Consider the following 25,904-nt stretch of genomic DNA (forward strand, 5'->3'; position numbering starts at 1 on the left):
TGTGGCTTGGTGTCAAATTTTGTTCGATAACTCACCTTGGGAGGGTTGACTGTATTAAGGACGCTATATTGAAGGCAAGTTGTTTTGAATGCGTTTAATAACAGCAGAATCCAAGCTCTGCAGTCACATTGATGTTTAAAATCTTTTCCCACGGACAGACCAAGGAAATATTTATTCTTCCATAATCGGTCAGCAGCGCAATCTGCAGCGGTGGCCTCTGCCAGTACTGGAGAGATCTCAGACCCAGGCCCAGCACTGGAACCCTGGAGAAGGTAGGTGAGGTGGGGTCACTAGGGCCAGTCCGGAAGGCTCCATTAAGGGACGTTTGTTGGGGTGGTCCTGTGGTCCAGGGGGATTGGGGGGGTGGGGGGCGGGCGATGAATTGGTTCCTGATGGGGGCCCTCTGTGGACCACAAATTGCCCATGAAGGAGGCACCCCCCCCCCCCCCCAAAGCCTGCAGGGAGGGCGCCTCATTTTATAAGGTGTCTTCCCCATGCAGCAGAAGCCTCCCCACCCTCTGTCGCAAGTAAGGTCCCAGTGGAAGCAGGAAGAGGCCCTTAATTTGCCCTTAATATGGCACTTAAGGGTCTCAATCTGCCTCTGGGCAGAAAGGCCATCGTGGGCCTATCCCGTCCCGTGAAGATCCCTGGGTGACAGGCGACGGGCCCTCTGCCCTCCCCCACCTCCCCGCCACCCACTGCAAAAATCCGTGCCCCAGCTAGTCTCCAATCCCACCTTGGGGTAGCAGGGAGGCCATAAAATCCTAGGCATTGACTCTACTTCTATCAAATACTTCAGCTCACAATAACTCATCTTTAATGACTTTATTAGTAGTTTTGAATGTACAGAAAGAGTCACCTTTTCCCAATTGTGGACAACAGAAAGTCCAGCAGCTTGTTCAGAGCTTCCTTCTGACCAGGTCTGTCCCAACAAACTGTGTCTATCTGAGTTACATTGATACAGACTCACTCACTCAGTGAGTGATCAGATCTCACTGAACTACGACACAAGCTGTGTCTATCTGAGTTACATCGATACAGTCTCACTCACTCAGTAAGTGAACGGATCTCACTGAACTATGAATGATCCAGCATCACACTCAGACAGACTGTACCTTGCAGACCAGGTCCTATTCACACCATCCCTTCTGCACAAGGTCAACTGACAAGATTGACAATTTTACTGTGCACATCCCAAGCTCACAGTGGTTCAAACAGCTGGTAATTCACATTCATTTGCATAGCAGAGCAGGTGAATTGCTCTGTTACAGATTAATTCATAGAATGATAGAATGGTTACAGCATAAAAGGAGGCCATTCAGCTTGTCATTTCCATGCCAGCTATCTGTAACAGTAACTCAGCTCATCCCAAAACCCTGCCGTTTCCCCAGAGTTCTGTCATGTTTTTTCTCTTCAGATAATTATTCACTTCCCTTTGGAAAGCCACAATCAAATCTGTCTCCACCACACTCTCCGGCAGTGTATTCCAGATCCTAACCATGCACTGCATAAAAAAGTTTTTCCTCATGTTGTCTCGGGTTCTTTGCCAATCACCTTAGATCGGTGTCTTCTGGCCCTTGAACCTTCTACTAATGGGAGCAGTTTCTCCCTATCTACTCTGTCCAAACCTCTCACGATTCTATCAAATCTCCTCTTAATCTTCTCATCTGTAAAGAGAGCAGCCCAGCTTCTCCAATCTATTCACGTAACGGAAACCACTCCCCGTAAATCTTTTCTACACCCTCTCTAAAGCCTTCACATCCTTTCTAAAGCATGGTGCCCAGAATTGGACATTATACTCCAGTTGAGGCCGAACCTGTGTTTCATATCGGTTTATCATAGCTTTTGTACTGTATGTCCCTATTTAAAAAGCCCAGGAATTGAGCACTTGGAGAGGGCACCAGGAAAAGGGCATTTTGGGGGAGGGCAGCAGTAAATGGGGTATTGGAAAAAAAAAAGGCACCAGTAAATGGGGAAGTGGGTTAGGGATCCAGTAAATGGGGAGTTGGGAAATGGAATCAGTAAATGGGGGAATTGGGGGAGGGCACCAGAAAGTAGGGAATTGGGTGAGGCACAAGGAAATACGGATATTGTGAAAGGGCACCAGGAAAGGAGGGAAGGCACCAGGAAGTAGGCGATTGAGGGAGGGCACCTTTAAATGGGGGATTGGAGGAAGGGGCCAATAAATAGGGGAACTGCGGGAAGGCACCAGTAAATCGGGGATTGAGGGAGGTCACTAGTAAATGGGGAACTAGTGGTGGGAACCAGTAAATGGGGCATGTGAGTGGCACCAGTAAATGTGGATTTGGGAAAGGGAACTGGTAAATGGGGGAATTGCGGCAAGGCATCAGCAAATTGGGGATTGGGAGAGGGAAGCAGTAAACGGGGGAATTGATGAAGGGCACGAGGAAGTAGGGAATTTATTTATTTATTTAGAGATACAGCACTGAAACAGGCCCTTTGGCCCACCGAGTCTGTGCCACCCATTTATACTAATCCTACATTAATCCCATATTCTCTACCACATCCCTACCTTTCTCCGACCACCTACCTACACTCGGGGCAATTTACAATGGCCAATTTACCTATCAACCTGCAAGTCTTTGGCTGTGGGAGGAAACCGGAGCACCCGACGGAAACTCACGCGGTCACAGGGAGAACTTGCAAACTCCACACAGGCAGTACCCAGAACTGAACCCGGGTCGCTGGAGCTGTGAGGCTGCGGTGCTAACCACTGCGCCACTGTGCTGCCAGGAAATTTGGGGGTGGGGGTTGATCGAGGATACCAGTAAAAGGACAATTTGGGAACAGCAGCAGTAAATGGGGGATTGGAGGAGGGGACCAGTGAATAAGGAATTGGGGAGGATACCCGTAAATGAGGGATTTGAGGGAAGGCACCAGTAAATGCGGGAATGAGAGAGGGCACCAATACATAGAAACTTAGAAAAATAGGAGGAGTAGGCCATTCGGCCCTTTGAGCCTGCACCACCATTCAAGACGATCATGGCTGATCATCCAAACTCAGCACCCTGTTCCCGCTTTCTCCCTGTATCTCTTGATCCCTTTAGCCCGAAGAACTATATCTAACTCTTGAATATATTTAATGATTTGGCCTCAACTGCTTTCTATGGTAGAGATTTCCACAGGTTCACCACTCTCCGGGTGAAGAAACCCCTCCTCATCTCAGTCCTATATGGCTTACCCCCTATCTTATAGACTGTGACCCATTGTCCTGGACTCCCCACCATCGGGAACATCCCTCCTGCATCTAGTCTGTCCAGTCCTGTTAGAATTTTGTAGCTTTCTATGAGATCCCCTCTCATTCTTCTAAACCCGTGCGAATACAAGTCTAATCGACCCAATCTCTCTTCATACATCAGTCCTACCATTGCAGGAATCAGTCTGGTGAACCTTCGCTGCACTCCCTCCATAGCAAGAACATCCTTACTCAGATAAGGAGACCAAAACTGCACACAATACTCCAGATGTGGTCTCACCAAGGCCTTGTATAATTGCAGCAAGACATCCTTGCTCCTGTACTCAAATCGTCACGCTATGAAGACCAACATACCATTTTCCTTCTTAACTGCCTGCTGCACCTGCTTGCTTACTTTCAGCGACTGGTGCACAAGGACACCCAGGTCTTGCTGCACCTCCCCCTTTCCCAATTTACCACCATTCAGATAATAATCTGCCTTTCTGTTTTTGCCACCAAGGTGGATAACCTCACATTTACCCACATTATACTGCATTTGCCATGTATTTGCCCACTCAATCAACCTATCCAATCACACTGGAGCTTCTCTGCAAACTCTTCACAGCTCACACTCCCATCCAGCTTTGTGTCATCTGCAAACTTGGATATATTACATTTAATTCCCTCATCTATATCATTAATATATATTGTGAAAAGCTGGGGTCCTAGCACTGATCCCTGCAGTACCCCACTAGTCACTGCCTGCCACTCGGAAAAAGACCCGTTTATTCCTACTCTGTGTTTCCTGTCCACCAACCAGTTCTCTATCCGTGTCAGTACCTTACCCCCAATCCCATGTGCTTTAATTTTGCACGCTAATCTCTTATGTGGGACCTTATCGAAAGCCTTCTGAAAGTCCAAATACACCACATCCACTGGTTCTTACTTATCTATTTTACTGGTTACATCCTCAAAAAAATCCAGTAGATTTGTCAAGCATTTTCCCTTTCGTAAATCCATGTTTACTTTGTCCAATCCTGTCATTGTTTTCCAAGTTCTCTGTTATTACATCTTTTATAATGGGCTCTAGCATTTTCCCCACTACTGATGCCAGACTAACTAGTCTATAATTCCCTGTTTTCTCTCTACCTCCTTTTTTAAATAGTGGGGTTACATTAGCTACCCTCCAATCCATTGGAACAGTTCCAGAGTCTATAGAATTTTGAAAAATGACCAGCAATGCATCCACTATTTCTAAAGCCACTTCCTTAAGTACACTGGGATGTAGATTATCAGGCCCTGAGGATTTATTGGCCTTCAATCCCATCAATTGCCCCAACACCATTTTCCTACTAATACTGATTTCATACAGTTTCTCCTTCTCACTAGACCCTATGTTCCCCAACATTTCTGGGAGGTAATTTGCGTCCTCCTTTGTGAAGACAGAACCAAAGTATGTATTTAATTGGTCTTCCATTTCTTTGTTCCCCATTATAAATTCCCCTGTTTCTGACTCTAAGGGGGTTGTCTTCACTCATCTTTTTCTCTTCACGTATGTATAGAAGCTTTTACAGTCAGTTTTTATGTTCTCTACAAGCTTACTCTCAATCTATTTTCCCTTCTTAATCAATTCCTTTGTCCTCCTTTGCTGAATTCTAAACTGCTCCCAATCTTCAGGTTTGCTGCTTGTTCTGGCCATTTTATATTTCTCCTCCTTGGATCTAATACTATCCCTAATTTCTTTCCTAAGCCACGGTTGAGCCACCCTTCCTGTTTTATTTTTGCACCAGACAGGAATGAACATTTGTTGTAATTCATCCATGCACTCTTTGAATGCTAGCCATTGTCCATCCACTATCAACCCTATAAGTGACGTTCCCCAATTTATCGTAGCCAACTCGTGCCTCATACTTTCATAGTTTCCTTTATTTAGATTCAGGACCCTAGTCTCGGAATCAACTCTCTCACTCTCCATCTTAAATGAAGAATTCTATCATGTTATGGTCGCTCTTCCCCAAGGGACCTCGCACAACAAGATTATTAACTAATCCTTTCTCATTATACAATCCCCAGTCTAGGATGGCCTGTTCTCTAGTTGGTTCCTCAATGTATTGGTCCAAAAGACCATCACGTACGCACTCCAGGAATTCCTCCTCTACAGTATTATTGCGAATTTGGTTTGCCCAATCTATATATGGATTAAAGTCACCCATAATTCCAGTTTCACCTTGATTGCATGCGTCTCTAATTTCCTGTTTAATGCCATCCTCTACATCATCACTGCTGTTTGGGGGTCGAAATACAACCCCCACCAATGTTTTCTTGGTGTTTCTTGTTCCATCTATACAGATTCCACATTAGGATTCTCTGAGCTAATATCCTTCCTCACTTGTATTGATTTCCTCTTTTACTAACAACACTGCTCCACATCCTTTCCCTTTTTGCCTGTCCTTCCTAAATATTGAATACCCCTGGATGTTCAGTTCCCATCCTTGGTCACCCTGCAGCCATGTCTCTGTAATTGCAACTCTTTTGTATCCAATTGCATCTATCTGGGCGGCACAGTGGCGCAGTGGTTAGCACCGCAGCCTCACAGCTCCAGTGACCCAGGTTCAATTCTGGGTACTGCCTGTGTGGAGTTTGCAAGTTCTCCCTGTGTCTGCGTGGGTTTTCCTCCGGGTGCTCCGGTTTCCTCCCACAGCCAAAAGACTTGCAGGTTGATAGGTAAATTGGCCATTATAAATTGTCACTAGTATAGGTAGGTGGTAGGGAAATATAGGGACAGATGAGGATGTGATAGGGATATGGGATTAGTGTAGGATTAGTATAAATGGGTGTTAATGGTCGGCACAGACTCGGTGGGCCGAAGGGCCTGTTTCAGTGCTGTATCTCTAAATCTAAAATCTAAATCTGCGCAGTTAATTCACCTACCTTATTGCGAATACTCCGTGCATTGAGACACAATGCCTTTAGGCTTGTCTTTTCAACATTTTTAGTCATCTTAGCATTATTTCACACTATGGCCCTATTTGTTTCTTGCCCTTGATTTCTATGCCTTCCACTTTTGCCTTTTTGTTTCCTGTTTTTTGTTTCTATTCTTGTTTCCTCCTCCTCAGTCTCCCCACTCAGGTTCCCATCCCCCTGCCATTCTAGTTTAAATCCTCCCCAACAGCACTAGCAAATGCCCCTGCAAGGACATCAGTTCCAGTCCTGCCTGGTTGTAACCCGTCCCGCTTGTACAGGTCCCACCTTCCCCAGAACCGGTCCCGATGTCCCAGGAATCTAAATCCCTCCCTCCTGTACCATTTCTCCAGCCACGCATTCATCTGGTCTATTCTCCTGTTCCTACACTCACGAACACATGGCACAGGAAGTAATTCTGAGATTACTACCTTTGAGGTCCTGCTTTTTAATTTAGCTCCTAACTCCTTAAATTCATCTTGCAGGACCTCATCCCTTTTACTACCTATGTCGTTTGGTCATGTACCATGACCACTGGCTGTTCACCCTCCCCCTTCAGAATGTCCTGCAGCCTCTCCACGACAACCTTAACCCTAGCACCAGGGAGGCAACATACCATCCTAGAGTCTCATTTGTGGCCACAGAAACGCCTGTCTGTTCCTCTTACAATTGAATCTCCTATCACTATGGCTCTCCCAGTCTTTCCCACCCCCCCCCCACCCCCCCCCCCCCCCACACCTGCTGTGCAGCAGAGCCATCCGTGCTGCCACGAACTTGGATGTTGCTGCTTTCCCCTGGGATGTCATCCCCACCCCCCCCCCCCCCCCCACCCCCCAACAGTATCCAAAGTGATATATCTGTTTGAGAGGGGGTTGGCCACAGGGGACTGCTGTATTACCTGCCTGCGCCTACTACTCCACCTGGTGGTCACCCAGTTCCTTTCTGCCTGTGCAGCCATTACCTGCGGTGTGACCACCTCACTAAACATGCTATCCACGACGTCCTCAGCATCGCGGATGCTCCAGTGAATCCACCGCAGCTCCAGCTCCGTAATGCGGGTAGTCAGTAGCTACAGATGGATACACTTCCTGCACACATGGTCGTCAGGGACACTTCCAGTGTCCCTGATTTCCCACAGAGCACAGGAGGAGCATATCACGGGGCTGAGCTCTCCTGCTATGACTTTAAATTAAATTACTTAGTTACTCCCTATAAAAAATACTAATTACAGTAAGGGACTTGTTCTACTCCAAACACTACCCACTACAATCTAAATTCCTTAATAAATTACACTAATTTAAAAGAACACACTTTAGTTGCACTCACCTTATCACTTATATGGTAGGGTTTGAAGTTTTTTCCACAAAAGAATGTCCCCTTTTTTTAAGCTATTTAAGTGCACTAACAGCTGTTACTTACCCAACCGATCAGCTTACAGATTTCCCATGATGTCACTAAGTTTTTGTTTCCTCATTTGAACCTCAGCGTGTGGAGACACAAATAGAGCCTGCCTCCACTCCGGTTTTCAGGTAAGTAAGTGCCTCGAGCCCTGCTCTTTCCTTTTCAGGTCCCGCTCCAGATTAGCCTCCTCCCAGTCCACCTGCCGCCGCTCCAGTCTCCAGGTAAATGCCTCAGGTGCTAACACACAGCTATCTGTCTGTGTCCTCTGTTAGAACAGGCTGTTTGCACTGTAAGCCAGTTAAAAATTAAACTGGAACAAATGTATCTCTCTATGCTCAGTCCAAGTGACTGTATCCAAGGCAACGAGAAAGCACCCTTTGAATCGCAGTCACCGAATGGCTGTATCCAAGGCAACGAGAATGCACCTTCTCGGTAACTCCTGAGGCCTGCTTGTTCTTAAAGCAGTACTGATCCTTTGCTGTCTTAAAGATATACCACATATTTCCCGGAGAGAAAAGAAAGACAGGATCATGACAAACAACAGACACATGGGAATACTACCAGCTGCAAGTTTCCCTCTAAGCTATACGTCATCCTGACTTGGAACTATATTGCCCTTCCTTCACTGTCACTGGGTCAAAAACCTGCAACTCCCATCCCAACAGCACTGTGGGTGCATCTACATCACATGGACTGCAGCGGTTCAAGGCAGTGGCTTACCAACACCTTCTCAAGGGCAATTGGGGGTGGGCAACAAATGCTGGCTTTGACAACGACACCTGCATCCCATGAAAAAAAAACTCCCTGCGTCTGCAACCTTCAGCAGGGTCAGTGTTAGAGTTTCACAGCAGGAGTGATCCCAGAGTAACTATCGGGAATCGCACCCCTGTGGATGTTCCGAATCATGTATCCTGCTGTGCAATGCTAACACATCAATAAGGAATTCCTGGAAACACACTGCAGATCCTTCTTTATCTGGAAATTAAGTGACTGTTGTATAATTGTACCAGCAGCTACCAGGCAGAACTTAACCAATTTATTTTCAACGGGTCAATTTTAAATGAGTTAATGCCTGCCTTAAAATGGTCAACACAGGACTATCACACAAACAAATTAAACTTTTCTAAAATAATTACCATAGTCATTTTCGGACTGGAAACTAATTACCGTTTCAGTTTCAGTCAGGAACAGATCACAGGTTTACACCAATCTCTGATTTGACAGCACGTTTCCAGCATTCACCGTTGTTCTTCCTGACTCTAAACACAGTTGTAAAGGAGCCTTCTGTTCAGAGCCCAGGAGCTCTGAACCATGGAAGAGTGTGGCTGGGACACATTTCTTACAGGCCTCAGGATTAACCCACATGGGGACTTTGTTGTCAGTGAAGAGTGAAGAGTGACGAGAAAGACCAAAGTGCCGTTTGTCCCTCTCAGTGTGATCCTGAAGGACTGTGTTCAGGCTGAAGTTCTGTTCCTGCCGTACGATCCTCCCCCCAGATTGTCCTTTCTGAGCTCCAGCCTGGTGATGCTAAACACTCAGGTGGGAAAGACAGAAATCTACATGTGTGTTTAAAACAAAGCTGATTTATTTGACATTTATCCAGAATATTAAACTCCAGCAAACTTTAAAAGGTTATTAATATCGGCAGAAACAAACCCCAACTGTCAGAATAGGAACATAGCAAATTTACAGCAGAGGAGGAGGTCATTCAGCCCATTGTGTCTGTGCTAGCTGAAAAATAGGTATCCAGTTTAATCCCAATTTCAAATTGTTCAGACCTCAGAGAGATTGTCAACATGAAAAATACGAGATATGAACCCCCAGACCAATTTAACAAATTACACAAGATTTCACCTTTTATCTCTTTTATTACAACTAAAAGAAATCCCCAATTAACTAAATCGCACTTTGTAAATAGCTGATACCCAAAATTACAATCAAAAGTAGTTTCTTTACTTATTCAATACTTGAATATCTTACACCACACTGATACGTTATATGGTCCTTTTCGATGACAAAATCCTTTACAGTTAAAAGACCCAAATTCCTCCCAGTTCAATGGGCTGCATCTCCCAGACTTTTCAAATAAACAATATTTTCCTTTGCTCACTTTTCCAAACACTTCTGACCTGGACATCGGTGGATAATGTGATTTCCCGTGATCCTGTGGGCCCTTTACTCCTCCACAAACTTCAACTCTCAAAAAAAAACAGGTTCAAATTTCCACAGCCTTTCACTGTATACCTTCAGAGAGCAGGCGTTTACTCTCTGCCTCTCTCTCTCTCTCTCCAGCTGTCCCTGCTGGGTGCCTTCTCTTACAGCTTCCCTTGAGGCCTCACCCCGATGGGTTCTCTTCTTACAGCCTGCTTGAGGCCGCAACATGATGGTTCATTCCTTACAGCCTGTTATTCTCCAGAAAGTCTGTTAAATTTATCTGGTCCTGGAATTCAATAGTTGGTTGTTCTTCTCCAAAATACAAAGACCAGAAGTCTAGTTTCACAAAGCTACTCGGCCTTTCCATTGCCCCCAGGTGTTACCACCTGCCGGTTCATTTACATGTTCTCAATGACTGACTCCTTGTTTTACAATCCAAAAGTCTGGGAGGGTGAAACCCATTGTTCTTCAGGTGTTAGTGCTGGAGTCTCTGTTCTTCAGAAAACAGTCTTTGATCTGTTCCCTCTGTTGCCATGGTAACCTTTTTACAGAGTGGAGCTGAGGTCAGCTGACCTCCTGGATTCCATCTTGAATTTAAATAAAATCACTATCTATAAGATATAATCATGTTACAAGGTCCAGTGATCCTAACACCAGTTCACATCAATAGAAATGAACTGTGACTGTGACTCAGTTGTTATCATTGTCACCTGTGAGTCAGAGGGTTGTGGGTTCAAGTCCCACTCCAGAGAGTTTACTGTGTGTAATTGTCTGCTGTGTTTCCTACATTACAACAGTGACTACACTTCAATCGTACTTCATTGGCTGTAAAGCACTTTGACATGGCCTGAGGTAGTGGAAGGTCCTGGAGACATCCAGATCTTTCTTTAACTGTCAGAATGAACATGGTTCAGTCCTGGATGGGATTAATAGCAGCAATAACAGCAGAATCCAACCCCTGCAGTTACTTGTGAACTCGCTGGTGTTTCTGCAGGGTGGATGACTGAGCAAAGCTCTTCCCACACACTGGGCAGGTGAATGGCCGCTCCCCAGTGTGAACTCACTGGTGTTTCAGCAGGGTGGATGACTGAGCAAATCTCCTCCTACACTGGGAGCAGGTGAACGGCCTCTCCCCAGTGTGAACTCGCTGGTGTACAGTGAGTTGAAATTATCGCCTGAACCCAGTCCCACAGTGAGAGCTTTTGAAAGGTCTCCCGCCAGTGTGTACACGCTGATGTTTCAGCAGGTTGGATGAACAAATGAATCCCTTCCCTCACACGGAGCAGGAAAACGGTTTCTCCCCTGTGTGAACGCGCTGGTGTATAGTGAGGTTGGATGAACAGGTGAATCCCTTCCTACACACAGAGCAGGTGAACGGCCTCTCCCCAGTGTGAATACGCTGGTGTATAGTGAGGTTGGATGAACAGGTGAATCCCTTCCTGCACACAGAGCAGGTGAACGGCCTCTCCCCAGTGTGAATACGCTGGTGTACAGTGAGGTCAGATGATTGCTTGAACCCAGTCCCGCAGTCAGAGCAGTTGAAAGGTCTCTCATCAGTGTGAACTCGCTGGTGTTTCAGCAAGGTGGATGAACAGGTGAATCCCTTCCCACACTCAGAGCAGGTGAACGGCCTCTCCCCAGTGTGAGCACATTGGTGTCTCACCATTGCATGTCTGCTTTTAAAGGTCTTTTCACATTCAGAACATTTAAAAGATTTCATAGCACTGTGAATATTCTTGTGTTTCAGCAGGATGGATGACTGAGTGAATCCCTTCCCACACACAGAACAGGTGAATGGCCTCTCTCCAGTGTGAGCTCGCTGGTGTGTCTGCAGGGTGGATTTTTGAGCAAATCCTTTCCCACACACTGAGCAGGTGAATGGCCTCTCCCCAGTGTGAGTGCGTCGATGAATGTCCAGGTCAGATGGGGTAATTGAATCCCTTCCCACAGTCCCCTCATTTCCATGGTTTCTCCATGGTGCGGATGTCCTTGTGTTTCTCCAGGTTGGACTATCAGTGGAAGCCTCGTCCACACACAGAACACGTGTCTGGTTTCTTCACGCTGTGAATGGCGTGATGTTTTTTGAGGCTGTGTAACTGGTTAAAGCTCTTTCCAGTCAGTGCACTGGAACACTCTCACTCGTGTGTGTGCCAATCATTGATTTTCCAGTCATACTGATGTTTGAAATCTTTTTGCACAGACAGAAGAGAAAAACATTTCTCCATCCACATTCAAAGGCCGATGAGATTCAGATCCTGATAAATTGAGACAGATGTTTGGTTTGAGCTTCGCATCTGCAAACCCTCCCCTTCTAATACCCTATGAAATGAATTTACAAAACTATTCACCGTAAGTACAGGATAGAAATTCAGAACAGATAATTCGAGTTTCTATGGAACATTCTTTCCTCTCATTATTGCCCCAAACGTGTGGTCCAATCAAACTAAAAGAAGCCAAAATAAGCAAAGAGAATACAAGGAAAATACTGCAGATGCTGGAAATCTGGCATAAAAAGAGAAAGTGCTGGAGATACTGAGCAGGTCTGGCAGTACCTGTGGAGAGAGAAACAGAGTTAATGTTTCAGGTCGATGACCTTTCATCAGAACTGACAAGGGTGAGAAAAGTTGAGCAAGTTGAAATAGTCTGTGACAGGGCAGAGGGTGGGAGAGGTTAAATGACAAATATGTCATGGAACAAAAGGCAAGGGAGGTGCTAATCGTTGCAGTAAAAGACAAAGCATTTGTCCAAAGAGAGTGTTAATGACAGAATAATGAACATCTCTGTCCAAAAGCAAAAACATGGAAACGCAAGTTTATGACCAGCACATGGTAAAATAAAACAATCAAATTAGGGTTCATGGTCTGAAATTGTTGAACTCAGTGTTGAGCCCAGGTTGAGGTAAAGTGGCGAAAGCAAAGGGAACTTTCCCAAAACCAGAATGTTGTTACCAGTGCCTGTGAGACACTCTGTACCCTGAGGTGCCGACAAGACCATAGGATAGGCCGTCAGCCACAGTGATACCCCCACACTGAACATAGGCCCTGCATATCCTGGACCCACCCATTGCTGTTTTAACCAGGCCCAAGATTAGGTCCAGAATAAGATCCTCCGTTTTACCCACCCACTCCATACCAGCGTCTAAAGATTAGGAGCTTGGGGTAAAGTGTTATTAAAAGTGCGGGTAACTATACAGGGACTGTAACCTCTCACACTGAATATCTACACGGCCCATGGACTCCTCTATGCTGCAAACATCACTTGCAGCCTGCGAGTGGGTGAAGCAATTTAAAACCCTGTTGCCCAGGGCACAATAGTGAACAGAGGTGAAGCCCCGCCCACTCACTGTGCCCTCACCAAGATGGCCGCACAGGCGCCCTGTCCAAGATGGCGGCCAGTGGCCCCGCTCCCCTGGGCCTGTCACCGCGGGGTAAACACGGGGCCTGTGGCCTGACTCGGAGCCTCAGGCCGAACCCCAGGTGTTTATGAAGCTTCCCAGCCCACCCACGGCTCCAATTCCTGCCCTGCGCTACCAATCTCCTCCCGCCTCGCCTGTTTCCGTCTCAGTCGGTCAGTGTTTCTGGTTTTTTATTCCTGGTCTCCCTTCAGTCGGGGAACTTAGTCCCTCCTTTTAATTTATTATTAGGTTCAAACAGGGCCTGTCACCGGGAGAAGCCCCGCAGCTGTCGCCCCGCTCGGTGCAAACGCGGGACCTGGAGCTTCTTATTGGGGGCTTGCGGCCTACACCGGGTGTTTCTGAAGCCCACCCGCCGACTCTCACCCGCTGCAAAAGCGTCTCCAGCACTCGCACCGCTCTGAGCACAGTGACACTGCGCATGCTCCACATACAGGCCCGCACTGCGTCTGCGCGCTGGGCTGCTGCCGAATCAATAGGGCACATTCATTGCCGCGGCGGATGCTGGGTAATAGACCCGCTATTGACAGCCCTAATTAGTGACGAAAAGGGACACTCTGTGGTCAGATTGTGATCAAATTATTTCATAACTGATACAGAAACCCAAATGCATGGATTCTCTGCAAAGGTTGAGCCTGGATTTGATTAATATCACTTTGGATATACTTGCCCGAGAGAGAGTACAACAAAGGTTCTCCAGACTGATTCCATGATTGTCCTATGAGGACAAATTAAGTAGAAGAGGCCTTTATTCCCTCATGCTTGATGAATTTGAGGTGATCTATTGAAACATATAAAATTCTTAAGTGGAAAGTGCTGTAATACTCAGCAGGTCTGGCAGCATCTATTGAGACATAAGCAGAGTTAACATTTCAGGTCGGTGACCTTTCATCAGAACTGGCAAAGGTAGAAATGTATATACGAATTAGGAGAAGTAGGTTATTCAAGAAGATCATGGCTGATCAGATTATGTTTCAAATTCCACACTCCCATCTACCTCCTGATAATAACAAGAAATGCTGGAAATACTCAGCAGGTCTGGCAGCATCTGTGGAGAGAGAAGCAGAGTTAACATTTCAGGTCAGTCACCCTTCTTCTGATGATAAAGCAAAGGGAACCTTCTTCTGATGAAGCGTCACTGACCTGAAACGTTAACTCTGCTCCTCTTTTCACAGATGCTGCCAGACCTGCTGAATATTTCCAGCGTTTCTTGTTTTTATTTCAGATTTCCAGCATCCGCAGTATTTTGCTTTTACCTCCCGATAACCTTTGATTCCCTTGCCTAACAAGAATCTATCTACCTCTGCCTTAAAATATTCAATGACCGCGCCCCCACCACCGTCTGAGGCAGAAAGTTCCAAAGTCGCACAACCCTCTGAGAGAAACACATTCTCCTCATCTCTGTCCTAAAAGGATGACTCCTAATTTTAAAACAGTGCCCTCTAGTTCTGGATTCACCCACAAGAGGAAATATCCGTTCCACACCCACTTTGTCAAGACCATTCAGGATCTTAAATACTTCAATTAATACTCCCCTCACTCTTCTAAACTCCAGTGAAAACAAGCCCAGTCTGTCCAACCTTTTTTCATAAGACAAGCCACTCATTCCAGGTATCAATCTAGTAAACCTGCTCTGAACCGCCTCCAACGCATTTACATCCTTCCTTAAATGAGACAAAAACTGCCCACAGTATTCGAGATGTGGTCTCACCTATGCCCTGTATAACTGAAGCATAACATCCTTACTTTTATTTTCAGTTCCTCTCACAATAAAGAATAGCATTCCATTAGCCTTCTTTATTACTTGCTGTACCTACATAATATCCTTTTGTGTGTCATGCACTAGACCACCAAGATCCTCTGTACCTCAGAATTCTGCAGTCGTTCTCTGTTGAAGTAATACTCTGCTTTTTTATTCTTCCTGCCAAAGTGAACAACTTCACATTTTCCCAATTATACTCTATTTACCAGATTTTTGCCCATTCACTCAACCTATCTATATTGGTTTCCAACCTCCCTATGTCCCCTTCACAACATACCTTCCTACTTATCTTTGTGTCATCTGAAAATTTAGCTCCCATGCCATTGCTCCCCTCATCTAAGTCGTTGATATAAATTGTAAAGTGTTGAGGCCGCGGCACAAACCCCTGTGGGATTCTACTCATCACATCCTGCCAATCAGAAAAGGACCCATTTATGCGTACTCTCTGTTCTCTGCCAGCCAGCCAATCTTGTATCCATACTAATATATTACCCCGGACAACGTGAGCTCCTACTTTGTGCAATAATGTTTTTTGTGGCACCTTGTCAAATGCCTCTGAAAATCCATGTACAGTACATCAATGGGCTCCCCTTTATCGGCAGCGCATGTTACCTCTTCAAAGAACTCCAATAAATTAGTTAAACACGATTTCCCTTTCACAACTAAAACAAAAAGGTGCTGGAAATACTCAACAGGTCTGACAGCATCTGTGGAGGGAGAAGCAAAGTTAACGTTTCAGGTCAGTAACCTTTCATCAGAACTGGCAAAGGCTAGAAATGTAATAGGTTTTAAGCAAATATATGGGGATGCGGCAAAAGAGAACAAATGGGAAGGTGTTGATAGGACAGAGGGTCACAGAGAATAACTGACAAGGAGGTCATGGGGCAAAGGCAAAGACAAAGAGTGTGTTAATGGTGTGGTGAAAGATAAACATTAGTGCAGAGAGTGTGTTAAATGACAGAATAATGAAAGCCCTAGCCAAAAGCAAAAACATGAAATAAACAGTGGGCAGGCACATGGTAAAAAAAAGAGTAATGATGAAGAAAAGTAAAATGAAATGAAATAAAAAGAAATAAAAATAAACAATACAAAGTAAAACTAAAACAAAGGGGGTGGGGGGGGGGGGGGGGGACCTGTCATGCTCTGACATTATTGAACTCAATGTTCAGTCCGGTAGGCTGTAGCATGCCTACATTTTCAGAGTCTAGCAAGTTTTGTAAAATGAACACCAACTCATCTTTCTTTCTTCTTTCTTTGGGCCTCCTTATCTCGAGAGACAATGGATACGCGCCTGGAGGTGGTCAGTGGTTTGTGAAGCAGCGCCTGGAGTGGCTATAAAGGCCAATTCTGGAGTGACAGGCTCTTCCACAGGTGCTGCAGGGAAATTTGTTTGATGGGGCTGTTGCACAGTTGGCTCTCCCCTTGCGCCTCTGTCTTTTTTCCTGCCAACTACTAAGTCTCTTCGACTCACCACAATTTAGCCCTGTCTTTATGGCTGCCCGCCAGCTCTGGCGAATGCTGGCAACTGACTCCCACGACTTGTGATCAATGTCACACGATTTCATGTCGCGTTTGCAGACGTCTTTATAGCGGAGACATGGACAGCTGGTGGGTCTGATACCAGTGGCGAGCTCGCTGTACAATGTGTCTTTGGGGATCCTGCCATCTTCCATGCGGCTCACATGGCCAAGCCATCTCAAGCGCCGCTGACTCAGTAGTGTGTATAAGTTGGGGGTGTTGGCCGCTTCAAGGACTTCTGTGTTGGAGATATAGTCCTGCCACCTGATGCCAAGTATTCTCCGAAGGCAGCGAAGATGGAATGAATTGAGACGTCGCTCTTGGCTGGCATACGTTGTCCAGGCCTCGCTGCCATAGAGCAAGGTACTGAGGACAAGGTAATGAACACCAACTCATCTACTACCTTGAAAATTGATGATGAAAATAAATTGGCAAGAAATATAAAAACAAACAGTAAGAGCTTCTACAGGTATATAAAAAAGGAAGAGAGTAGCTAAAGTAAGTGTGGGGCCCTTAGAGGATGAGACTGGGGAATTAATAACAGGGAACAGGGAAATGGCAGATAATTTAAACCAATATTTTGCATCGGTCTTCATGGTGGAGGACACAATAAACATCCTGACAATAACAGATGAACAGGGTGTAAATGGGAGGGAGGAACTTGTAACAATCTCTATCACGAGGGAAAAGGTGCGGGACAAACTGATGGGACTAAAGGCAGACAAGTCGCCAGGACCTGAGGGCCGACATCCAAGGGTTTTAAAAGAAGTGCCTGCAGAGATCATGGAGGCATTAGTCATAATATACCAAAACTCACTGGATTCTGGTAGGGTACCAGCGGATTGGAAAACCGCTAATGTTACACCCCTATTCAAGAAAGAAGGGAGACAGAAAGCAGGAAACTATAGACCAGTTAGCTTAAAATGTCATTCGGAAAATGCTAGAGTCCATTATTGAGAAATAGCAGGACATTTAAGAACATAGAACATAGAACAGTACAGCACAGTACAGGCCCTTCGGCCCACGATGTTGTGCCGAACCTTTAACCTACTCTAAGATCAAACTACCTACACACCCTTCATTCTACTATCATCCATGTACCTATCCAAGAGTCGCTTAAATGTCCCTAATGTATCTGCTTCTACTACCACCGCTGGCAGTGCATTCCACGAACCCACCACTCTCTGTGTAAAGAACCTACCTCTGACATCTCCCTGAAACCTTCCTCCAATCACCTTAAAATTATGCCCCCTGGTGATAGCCCTTTCCGCCCTGGGAAAAAGTCTCTGGCTATCCACTCTATCTATGCCTCTCATCATCTTGTACCCCTCTATCAAGTCACCTCTCATCCTTCTTCGCTCCAATGAGAAAAGCCCTAGCACCCTTAACCTTTCTTCGTAAGATATGCCCTCCAGTCCAGGCAGCATCCTGGTAAATCTCCTCTGCACCCTCTCTAAAGCTTCCACATCCTTCCTATAATGAGGCGACCAGAACTGAACACAATATTCCAAGTGTGGTCGAACCAGGGCCTTATAGAGCTGCAGCATAACCTCGCGGCTCTTAAACTCAATCCCCCTGTTAATGAAAGCCAACACACCATACGCCTTCTTAACAACCCTATCAACTTGGGTGGCAACTTTGAGCGATCTATGGACATGGACCCCAAGATCCCTCTGTTCCTCCACACTACCAAGGGGCAGAGAGAGAGAAAGAGAGATAGTGGGGCAGAGAGAGAGAGAGAGATAGTGGGGCAGAGAGAGAGAGAGAGATAGTGGGGCAGAGAGAGAGAGAGAGAGAGAGATAGTGAGGCATAGAGAGAGAGAGAGAGAGAGAGAGAGAGATAGTTGGGCAGAGAGAGAGAGAGAGAGAGAGAGAGTGGGGCAGAGAGAGAGAGATAGTGGGGCAGAGAGAGAGAGAGATAGTGAGGCAGAGAGAGAGAGAGAGATAGTGGGGCAGAGAGAGAGAGAGAGATAGTGGGGCAGAGAGAGAGAGAGATAGTGGGGCAGAGAGAGAGAGATAGTGGGGCAGAGAGAGAGAGAGATAGTGGGGCAGAGAGAGAGAAAGAGAGATAGTGGGGCAGAGAGCGAGAGAGAGATAGTGGGGCAGAGAGAGAGAGATAGTGGGGCAGAGAGAGAGAAAGAGAGATAGTGGGGCAGAGAGAAAGAGAGATAGTGGGGCAGAGAGAGAGAGAGAGATAGTGGGGCAGAGAGAGAGAGAGAGATAGTGGGGCAGAGAGAGAGAGAGAGTGTGGGGCAGAGAGAGAGAGATAGTGGGGCAGAGAGAGAGAGAGAGAGATAGTGAGGCAGAGAGAGAGAGAGATAGTGGGGCAGAGAGAGAGAGAGAGATAGTGGGGCAGAGAGAGAGAGAGATAGTGGGGCAGAGAGAGAGAGAGAGTGGGGCAGAGAGAGAGAAAGAGAGATAGTGGGGCAGAGAGAGAGATAGTGGGGCAGAGAGAGAGAGATAGTGGGGCAGAGAGAGAGAGATAGTGGGGCAGAGAGAGAGAGAGAGATAGTGGGGCAGAGAGAGAGAAAGAGAGATAGTGGGACAGAGAGAGAGAGAGAGATAGTGGGGCAGAGAGAGAGAGAGAGAGATAGTGGGGCAGAGAGAGAGAGAGATAGTGGGGCAGAGAGAGAGAGAGAGAGAAAGATAGTGGGGCAGAGAGAGAGAGAGAGATAGTGGGGCAGAGAGAGAGAGAGAGAGAGATAGTGGGGCAGAGAGAGAGAGAGAGAGAGATAGTGGGGCAGAGAGAGATAGTGGGGCAGAGAGAGAGAGAGAGAGAGATAGTGGGGCAGAGAGAGAGAGATAGTGGGGCAGAGAGAGAGAGAGAGAGATAGTGGGGCAGAGAGAGAGAGATAGTGGGGCAGAGAGAGAGAGAGTGAGAGATAGTGGGGCAGAGAGAGAGAGAGAGAGAGATAGTGGGGCAGAGAGAGAGAGAACAAGTTCCGAGAATATTTCCTGTGTGTGTAGTTACCTGAGCAATGGCTAAACAGGATCCATTGTTGGAGGTAAAAGGGGCACCACAAATAGATAGCCAAGCATCTGAAACCTTATTTGGGGATTTAGATAATCCAAATGAGATGTTTAACAGATTGTCTATCATTGCAGCACAGCAAGCTGATCCAGAGATGCACCGAATAGCACCGACGACTCTGACAGAAGCTGAGGCGAAGGAGTTCCGGGGCGAAAGGAGTTCCAGAAGGCTTTTATATGGCAAATGGGGTTTTGAGGTGGAAATGGAGACTGTCTCGTAGACCTGCAGATGAAGACTGGACAGCTGTTGAACAGATAGTGGTACCACCTAAATATTGCCAAGGATTATTAAGGTTAGCACATGACATTCCTTTTGTAGGATATAGGGGAATTCGGGAGAGCAAATCACACACAAGCCAACATTATTACTGGCCAGGTCTTACAAAGGATGTGAGACAATTTTGTAGGACATGACATACCTGTCAAATGATGGGAAAACTACCATAAAACCGGCACCACTAATTCCCATACCCGTGATTGAGGAACCATTTAGCCGGGTATTAGTAGACTGTGTAGGACTCTTGCCAAAAATAAAAGCAGGGCATCAATACATACTTACTACCATGGATATGGCTACTCGATTTCCAGAGGCCATTCCTTTGAGGACAATTACTGTTAGAATAGGGGTAGAAAAGCTAACCCAATTCTTTACGAGATTTGGATTACCACTTGAACTTCATCAGATCAAGGTTCTAATTTCATGTCCAGGATATTTCAAGAAGTCATAGGCAATTTGGGGATTAGACAGTTGAAATCTTCAGCATATCACCCGCAGTCACACGGAGCTTTAGAGAGATTTCACCAGACTCTCAAAACAATGATTAGAACATACTGTCACGTATATCCACATGACTGGGATAAAGGACTAGACTTTCTTTTATATGCCACCGGAGACTCACTGAATGATTTGATAGAGGTATTCAGAATCATGAGGTGTCTGGACAGAGCAGATAGAGAGAAACTGTTCCCACTCATGAAAGGATCGATTGGTAAGAGAAGCAAAAGTGACATGAGGGAAAACCTTTTCACGCAGCGAGTGGCTAAGGTCTGGAATCTGCTGCCTGAGAACGTGGTGGGGGCAGGTTCAATTGAAGCATTCAGAAGGGAAATAGACAGTTATATGAAAAGGAAGCATGTGCAGGGTTATGGGGAGAAGGCAGGGGAATGGAACTGAGGGAGTTGCTCTTTCAGAGAGCCAGCGCGGATACGTTGAGACGAATGGCCTCCTTTTGCACTGCAATGATTCTGTGAATGAGTCTACAGGATTCAGCCCTTTCGAATTGGTTTACGGATATGAAGAGGTCCTCTAAAACTTATAAGAGAGTGATTTCTGGAACAAAAGAATGAATTTTCGATACTGGTTTATGTATCTGTTCTGGGAAAAGCTCACTAAAGCTTGCGATACAGCTCAGGAACACCTTAAAGCATCCCAAGCCAATATGAAAAAATGGGCAGACAAGAATGTAAAAGCCCACTATTTTCAACCGGGGTGGGGGGGAGGGGGGCGGGGGGAGGGGTGGGGGTGGTGAAGTATTAGTGTTGTTACCATTACAGGGAGAACCATTAAAAGCACGGTTCAGTGGTCCATCTCGAGTGATCAAAATAGCGGGTAAGGTAGATTACTTGATTGACACCCCTGATCGCCAGAAGAGCAACTGATCGTGTCACGTCAATATGTTAAAGCAATATCATTGCAGGGAGGAGGATAAGCCAGTGCAGGTATGTCAGGTAATCGGGACTGTTGAGAAGGAAAAGGATAGTGAGGATGAGGCAGAAGCAGGCCGAGGAAATTCTCAGATTGAACCTCCAAATATCAGATTAGCGAATACAGAATGGCAAGGAAAGTTAGACCACATCCTTTTGCACTTCGAGGCAGAACAACGTGAAGACCTAACCAGGCTTTTCACAACATTTAAAGGGGTTTGTAGGGTTAAGCCGGGATGTACAACCTTAGCCATGATGTGGATATAGGGGGAATCGTTCCTTTAAAACAACATCCTTGCTGCTTTGAGTCCAGATAAACAGGCCCAAGTGAAAGCAGAGATCCAGTACATGCTAGAAAACAATTTGATCGAACCTCGTCAGGACAGCTGGAATTCGCAGGTGGTCTTGATACCTAAACCTGGTGGGACGGCTCAAACTTGAATAGACTATAGAAATGTCACTGCGGAAACAAAGGCAGACTCCTACCCAAATTCTCATTTAGAAGACCGTATGGACAGAGTGGGCAACACCATGTGTCTTAAAGAGACAAATATGTTGGAGGGATACTGTCAAGTTCCTTTGACAGCCCAAGACAAGGAAAAGTCAGCTTCTGTTACACCGCACAGGGTTTTCCAGTATCAAGTGGATGTCACGCAGGTTAATGGGTACTCGAGAAGCTTCTCAGAGAATAATGAACCCAGTCGTGGCCAGTGTTCCTCGCTGTGCAGTTCACCTGGCTGAGGTGATGGACAATCGGGACGCTTGGAAGGAAAACACGAAACAACTGGGAGACTAAGTTTGGAAGATTGAAATGGGCTAATTGGGACAACCTTTGCAAAATTTAAAGCCAAAAATATTTTGATGGAACTTGTTGCTGTAATATTTTAGAAAAATTGTATATGTATCTGGGGGGAAAAAAGCTAGTGTTTTTTACGTTGTAATTAAACGCATTTTGGGAATGGCAATTCATTTCATCAGGGGCGGAGGTGTCACGGTCCTGTTTTTTTCCCCTCCTTGGAAAGATCAGTACATCTTGAAGGCAGAAAGCTCCAGAGACTGAGCGAAAGTGCATTCTGGTTGCTTAGCTACAGCCATACAAATCGAGAAGAGACAAAATGCAATGTTGCCGTTTGACTTTGAAACTGGCTGGTAGAGACACAAACAGATAGCCTCAGCTGTGCCAGCATGTGAAGGGTTGAAAGCTGTCCGAGGGACAATTTAAACTGAAGGAAGAGAAGTTGATTTATTATTCCCTGTCAAAGTTCGCAAAGCTTCAAGCCAGATTAATTCCTTTAAAAAAAATAACATTATTGAACTGAACTGAATTGCTGAATTGAACTGCCGAATTCCGATCATCGGACCTTGGAAGACTGTAAGTGGACTTTGACTGTGTTGTATCCGAGGACCGTTGGTCAGGAAGCGTAATCTGCAATGGCTTCATTGTTATTTCTGTTTTTTTGGGCAGCTAATTAAACACCAAACTACCGTTAGTTTGGGTATGTGTATGCGAATGTAGGAGTTAGATTCTTTGAAAATAAGTTGTAAGGTCTTTAGATATTGGTTTATCTTAGTAGTGTTTAAGATTTTAGTTTTTTGTTAATAAACTGTGAATTTGATGATATCTAAAGATACCTGGATTGGTTCGCCTCATTTGAAGGCTACTGGATTGTTGCAATTTGGCCACTGCTTTCTCCGATTGGGAAAGCTTTAAGATATGTATGATGCGACCTGTGGAGCAGCGGGACTGAATTGACAGTGCGTTGCTCCCACTGCAATCAGTATCGTATATTTTGACTGGGGGCTTTGTCCTGAGTGGTCGTACCCCAATACATGCAAGTAGTCCTGGGTTGTACCTTCACCAGGTTGACACCTCATTTTGAGGTATGCCTGGTGCTGCTCCTGACATACCCTCCTGTAATCCAAACATCCACGGGAGTGTGATCCTGACAGTTACTCTGGGATCATTCCTGCTGTGGAACTCCATGACTGAGCCTGCTGAAGGTTGTAGGCTCAGGGAGTGGGGTCCGCAGCAGTGGACTGTAAGAAAGCTGGGTTTCAGTATCCTGACAGATACATGGTGAGGAACCAGAGGAATCCTTACTAAGGAACTGTCTGGGGTTTTACCTGCCAGTGTAGGTCTAGGGGTGAATGATGCCTGACTCCCCGAACTGTCTTACATTGAACCCAGTTTGGAAAAAGACGGATTCAGTTTCTGGGACAATCGTGACAAATATCACCCACCATTGAGAGAGACAAAAGCAGCCATTAGAGAAGCTGAGAGATCTTTGAAAAAGAAGATGGTGCACCATTGTATTGATAATAGTGGAATCTTTTCCAGCTACATTTGGAGTCAGAGATATAGTAACATAGAGTTACACAGAATTACAGTGAGTACATAGAGTCACATCGAATCGACAGCAGTGGTTCTCAAAGTTTTTTGGTTGATCCTCTTTTCAAACAGACTAGGAATCACAGACCCCACCCCACATAAATTATACTATAAGTTCCTTGTAAATGTACATTTCTGTTTACAAGTTCCTTGTAAAGTTCTTCAGTGTCCTGTTAAAGGGACTTGCAGGAAAGTTTACCAGGGCTGTTCGATATAGTGAACATTGATGTGATTGGTGATGTGAAAACTTTTATCCTCCCTTCAGCTGAAAGGTAACCCGACAGGAAATATCCACTGAATCTCATTGTAAAATTAATTAAATAATGAAAATGTTACATTTGAGTTTAATTCAGCTTTCTCTCACCTCCCAGTGGGCCTGTCCTGTCCTGTCACTGCTGGGTCAGGCCCTGTCCAGTTCCACCAGCCCCGATAACATGGGCCATCTCGACATCCATGTGTGAGAAAGACAATCCCAGATCTGATTTGCTCCAAATTAAATTTCATGTCTAATTGAAGGGCCTCGTTTCACTCGTAGGCATTGAGGGGAGCGGGGCGGTTTTTCTCCTGAGGTGAACATTATCGTTAAAATACCGACACACACTGTGTCCACCCATCGTTCTCCCAGACGCACCATCACTTCACAATCAGGATCATGTGTCTATGAAGGGGAGGTTGTTGTCCTGTCTAGACCACCCTGAATACCCTTGCTCCATAACTGTCAGGAATAGAAGGTCCCGGGATTGTGAGAGGAGCCTCAGGGTATCAGTCTCAGTGATCCTGTAAAATAGAGGAGCATATGAGTGGGAGGAGGCCATTCAGCCCCTCGAGACTGTTCTGCCATTAAATTACATCATGACTGATTGTATCTCAGCTACATTTACCCTGTTTGGTTCCATATCCCTGAATAACCTTACCCAATAAAAATAAATTAATTTCAAGCTTTAACATTCACTCTATCTGTCTGTCACTGTCAGTCACTCACTCTCTGTCAATCAGTGTCTATCGCTCACCCTCTTTCTCTGTCTCACACACACTAACTCTCACTCTTGTTAGTCTCTCTCTCTCTTTCTATCTCTCACCCTCTTTCTGTCCCTCTGTCTATCTCGCTCGGTCTCATTTTCTATTCCACTGACATTGATTCTCCACCTCAGACACAGAGTAGCTGCCACTCCAAGATGAACCCAGGACTGTGACCTCATACAGAACACAATTGGACCGATGTTCCCAGTCATTTCCAATCAGGGTCCGTGAAGCTGACAGTGGATAAGAACAACATTAACCAGAGTGGAAGGAAATCGGACTCATCCTGGTGTGAATCAGCTGCTGACTTAAAGACCCACTGATCTTCCATTGGTCTGATATCACCGTCTGCTTACTGTATTAGGAAAAGGCTGACTTGAGTGCAGCAGAAAGGCTGATTTATCCAGAAATGTACAAATTTGCCACAACATAAATCTCAATTTAAATTTAAATGTGAAAGAAATGCTTGGAACTAATTTCTACAGGTGTAGCTGTGGGTTTATAATGTTGGCACCTTCAGAGAGTCTCATCGACCTAAAGGCTCCTGTTAAATACATTTCCTGAGTGGATTGACATTTAAAACCAGGTTTGCAGGCGTGATCTTCTATTCATACATGGAAGGTGAGAGAGACGCTGTGGGAAACACACCAAGTCCAGTTGCCGAAAGTGATGAACAGACTAGGTTTTATGTTTAGTGATCCCGGGCATGTTACTGATACCTTGTCTGGATAGCGAGACTAGGAGAGGCTCTCTGAAAGGGATGGGGAGCTGGGACTTGTCCACGAGAGTAACTGAAGGTATAAGAACTGAAATAATCTAGAGTTCAAAAGGAGAAAGTACACAAAAATGGAACAGTTGGTAACGGGACATCAGTCAGTCTCTTCTGAGGAAATTAAAGACCTGATAAAGTGCATTTTTCATTAATTCATTTGACAGATATCAGAATATTACACTCCAGCCCAGATATAGTGTTGTTATCAGCACAACAATTAAAATCCAACTATCAGAATGAACATGGTTTCGTCCTGGATGTGATTATTAGCAGCAATAACAGCAGATTACAACCCGAGTAGTCAGTTGTGAACTCACTGGTAAAGGAGTGTTTATTCAGCACTCGTCTGGATGAGTGCAGCTCCAACACCATCCAGGACAAAGCACCTCATCCACCACCTTAAACATTCACTCCCTCTACCACCAGCAAATAGTGGCAGCAGTGTGAGCCATCTACAGAAGCACTGTCGCAACTTGCCAAGGCTCCTTTGACAGCACCTTCCAAACCCACCACCTTTCAGCGAGAATGACAATGGCAGCAGGTGTATGGGAACACCACCGCCTGCGAGTTCCCCTCCAAACCACA

The 25,904-nt window shown here is 45.6% G+C and overlaps 1 protein-coding gene across 1 annotated transcript; it reads right to left on the reverse strand.

The window, feature by feature from the left end:
- Nucleotides 1-9,238: 9,238 nt before the first annotated feature.
- LOC137349160 (gastrula zinc finger protein xLCGF3.1-like) lies at nucleotides 9,239-12,460 on the reverse strand. Its single transcript, XM_068014580.1, has one exon. It carries the CDS (start codon nucleotides 11,430-11,432, stop codon nucleotides 10,986-10,988), a length of 447 nt encoding a protein of 148 aa, XP_067870681.1. The 5' UTR covers nucleotides 11,433-12,460; the 3' UTR covers nucleotides 9,239-10,985.
- Between the last annotated feature and the right edge of the window lie 13,444 nt (nucleotides 12,461-25,904).

The sequence above is a fragment of the Heterodontus francisci genome, chromosome 34, assembly GCF_036365525.1.
Source record: "Heterodontus francisci isolate sHetFra1 chromosome 34, sHetFra1.hap1, whole genome shotgun sequence".
Classification (NCBI taxonomy): domain Eukaryota; kingdom Metazoa; phylum Chordata; class Chondrichthyes; order Heterodontiformes; family Heterodontidae; genus Heterodontus; species Heterodontus francisci.

Coding starts and splice junctions, on each gene's coding strand:
- LOC137349160 (XM_068014580.1), bottom strand. CDS start 11,432: ATGAAATCTTTTAAATGTTCTGAATGTGAAAAGACCTTTAAAAGCAGA.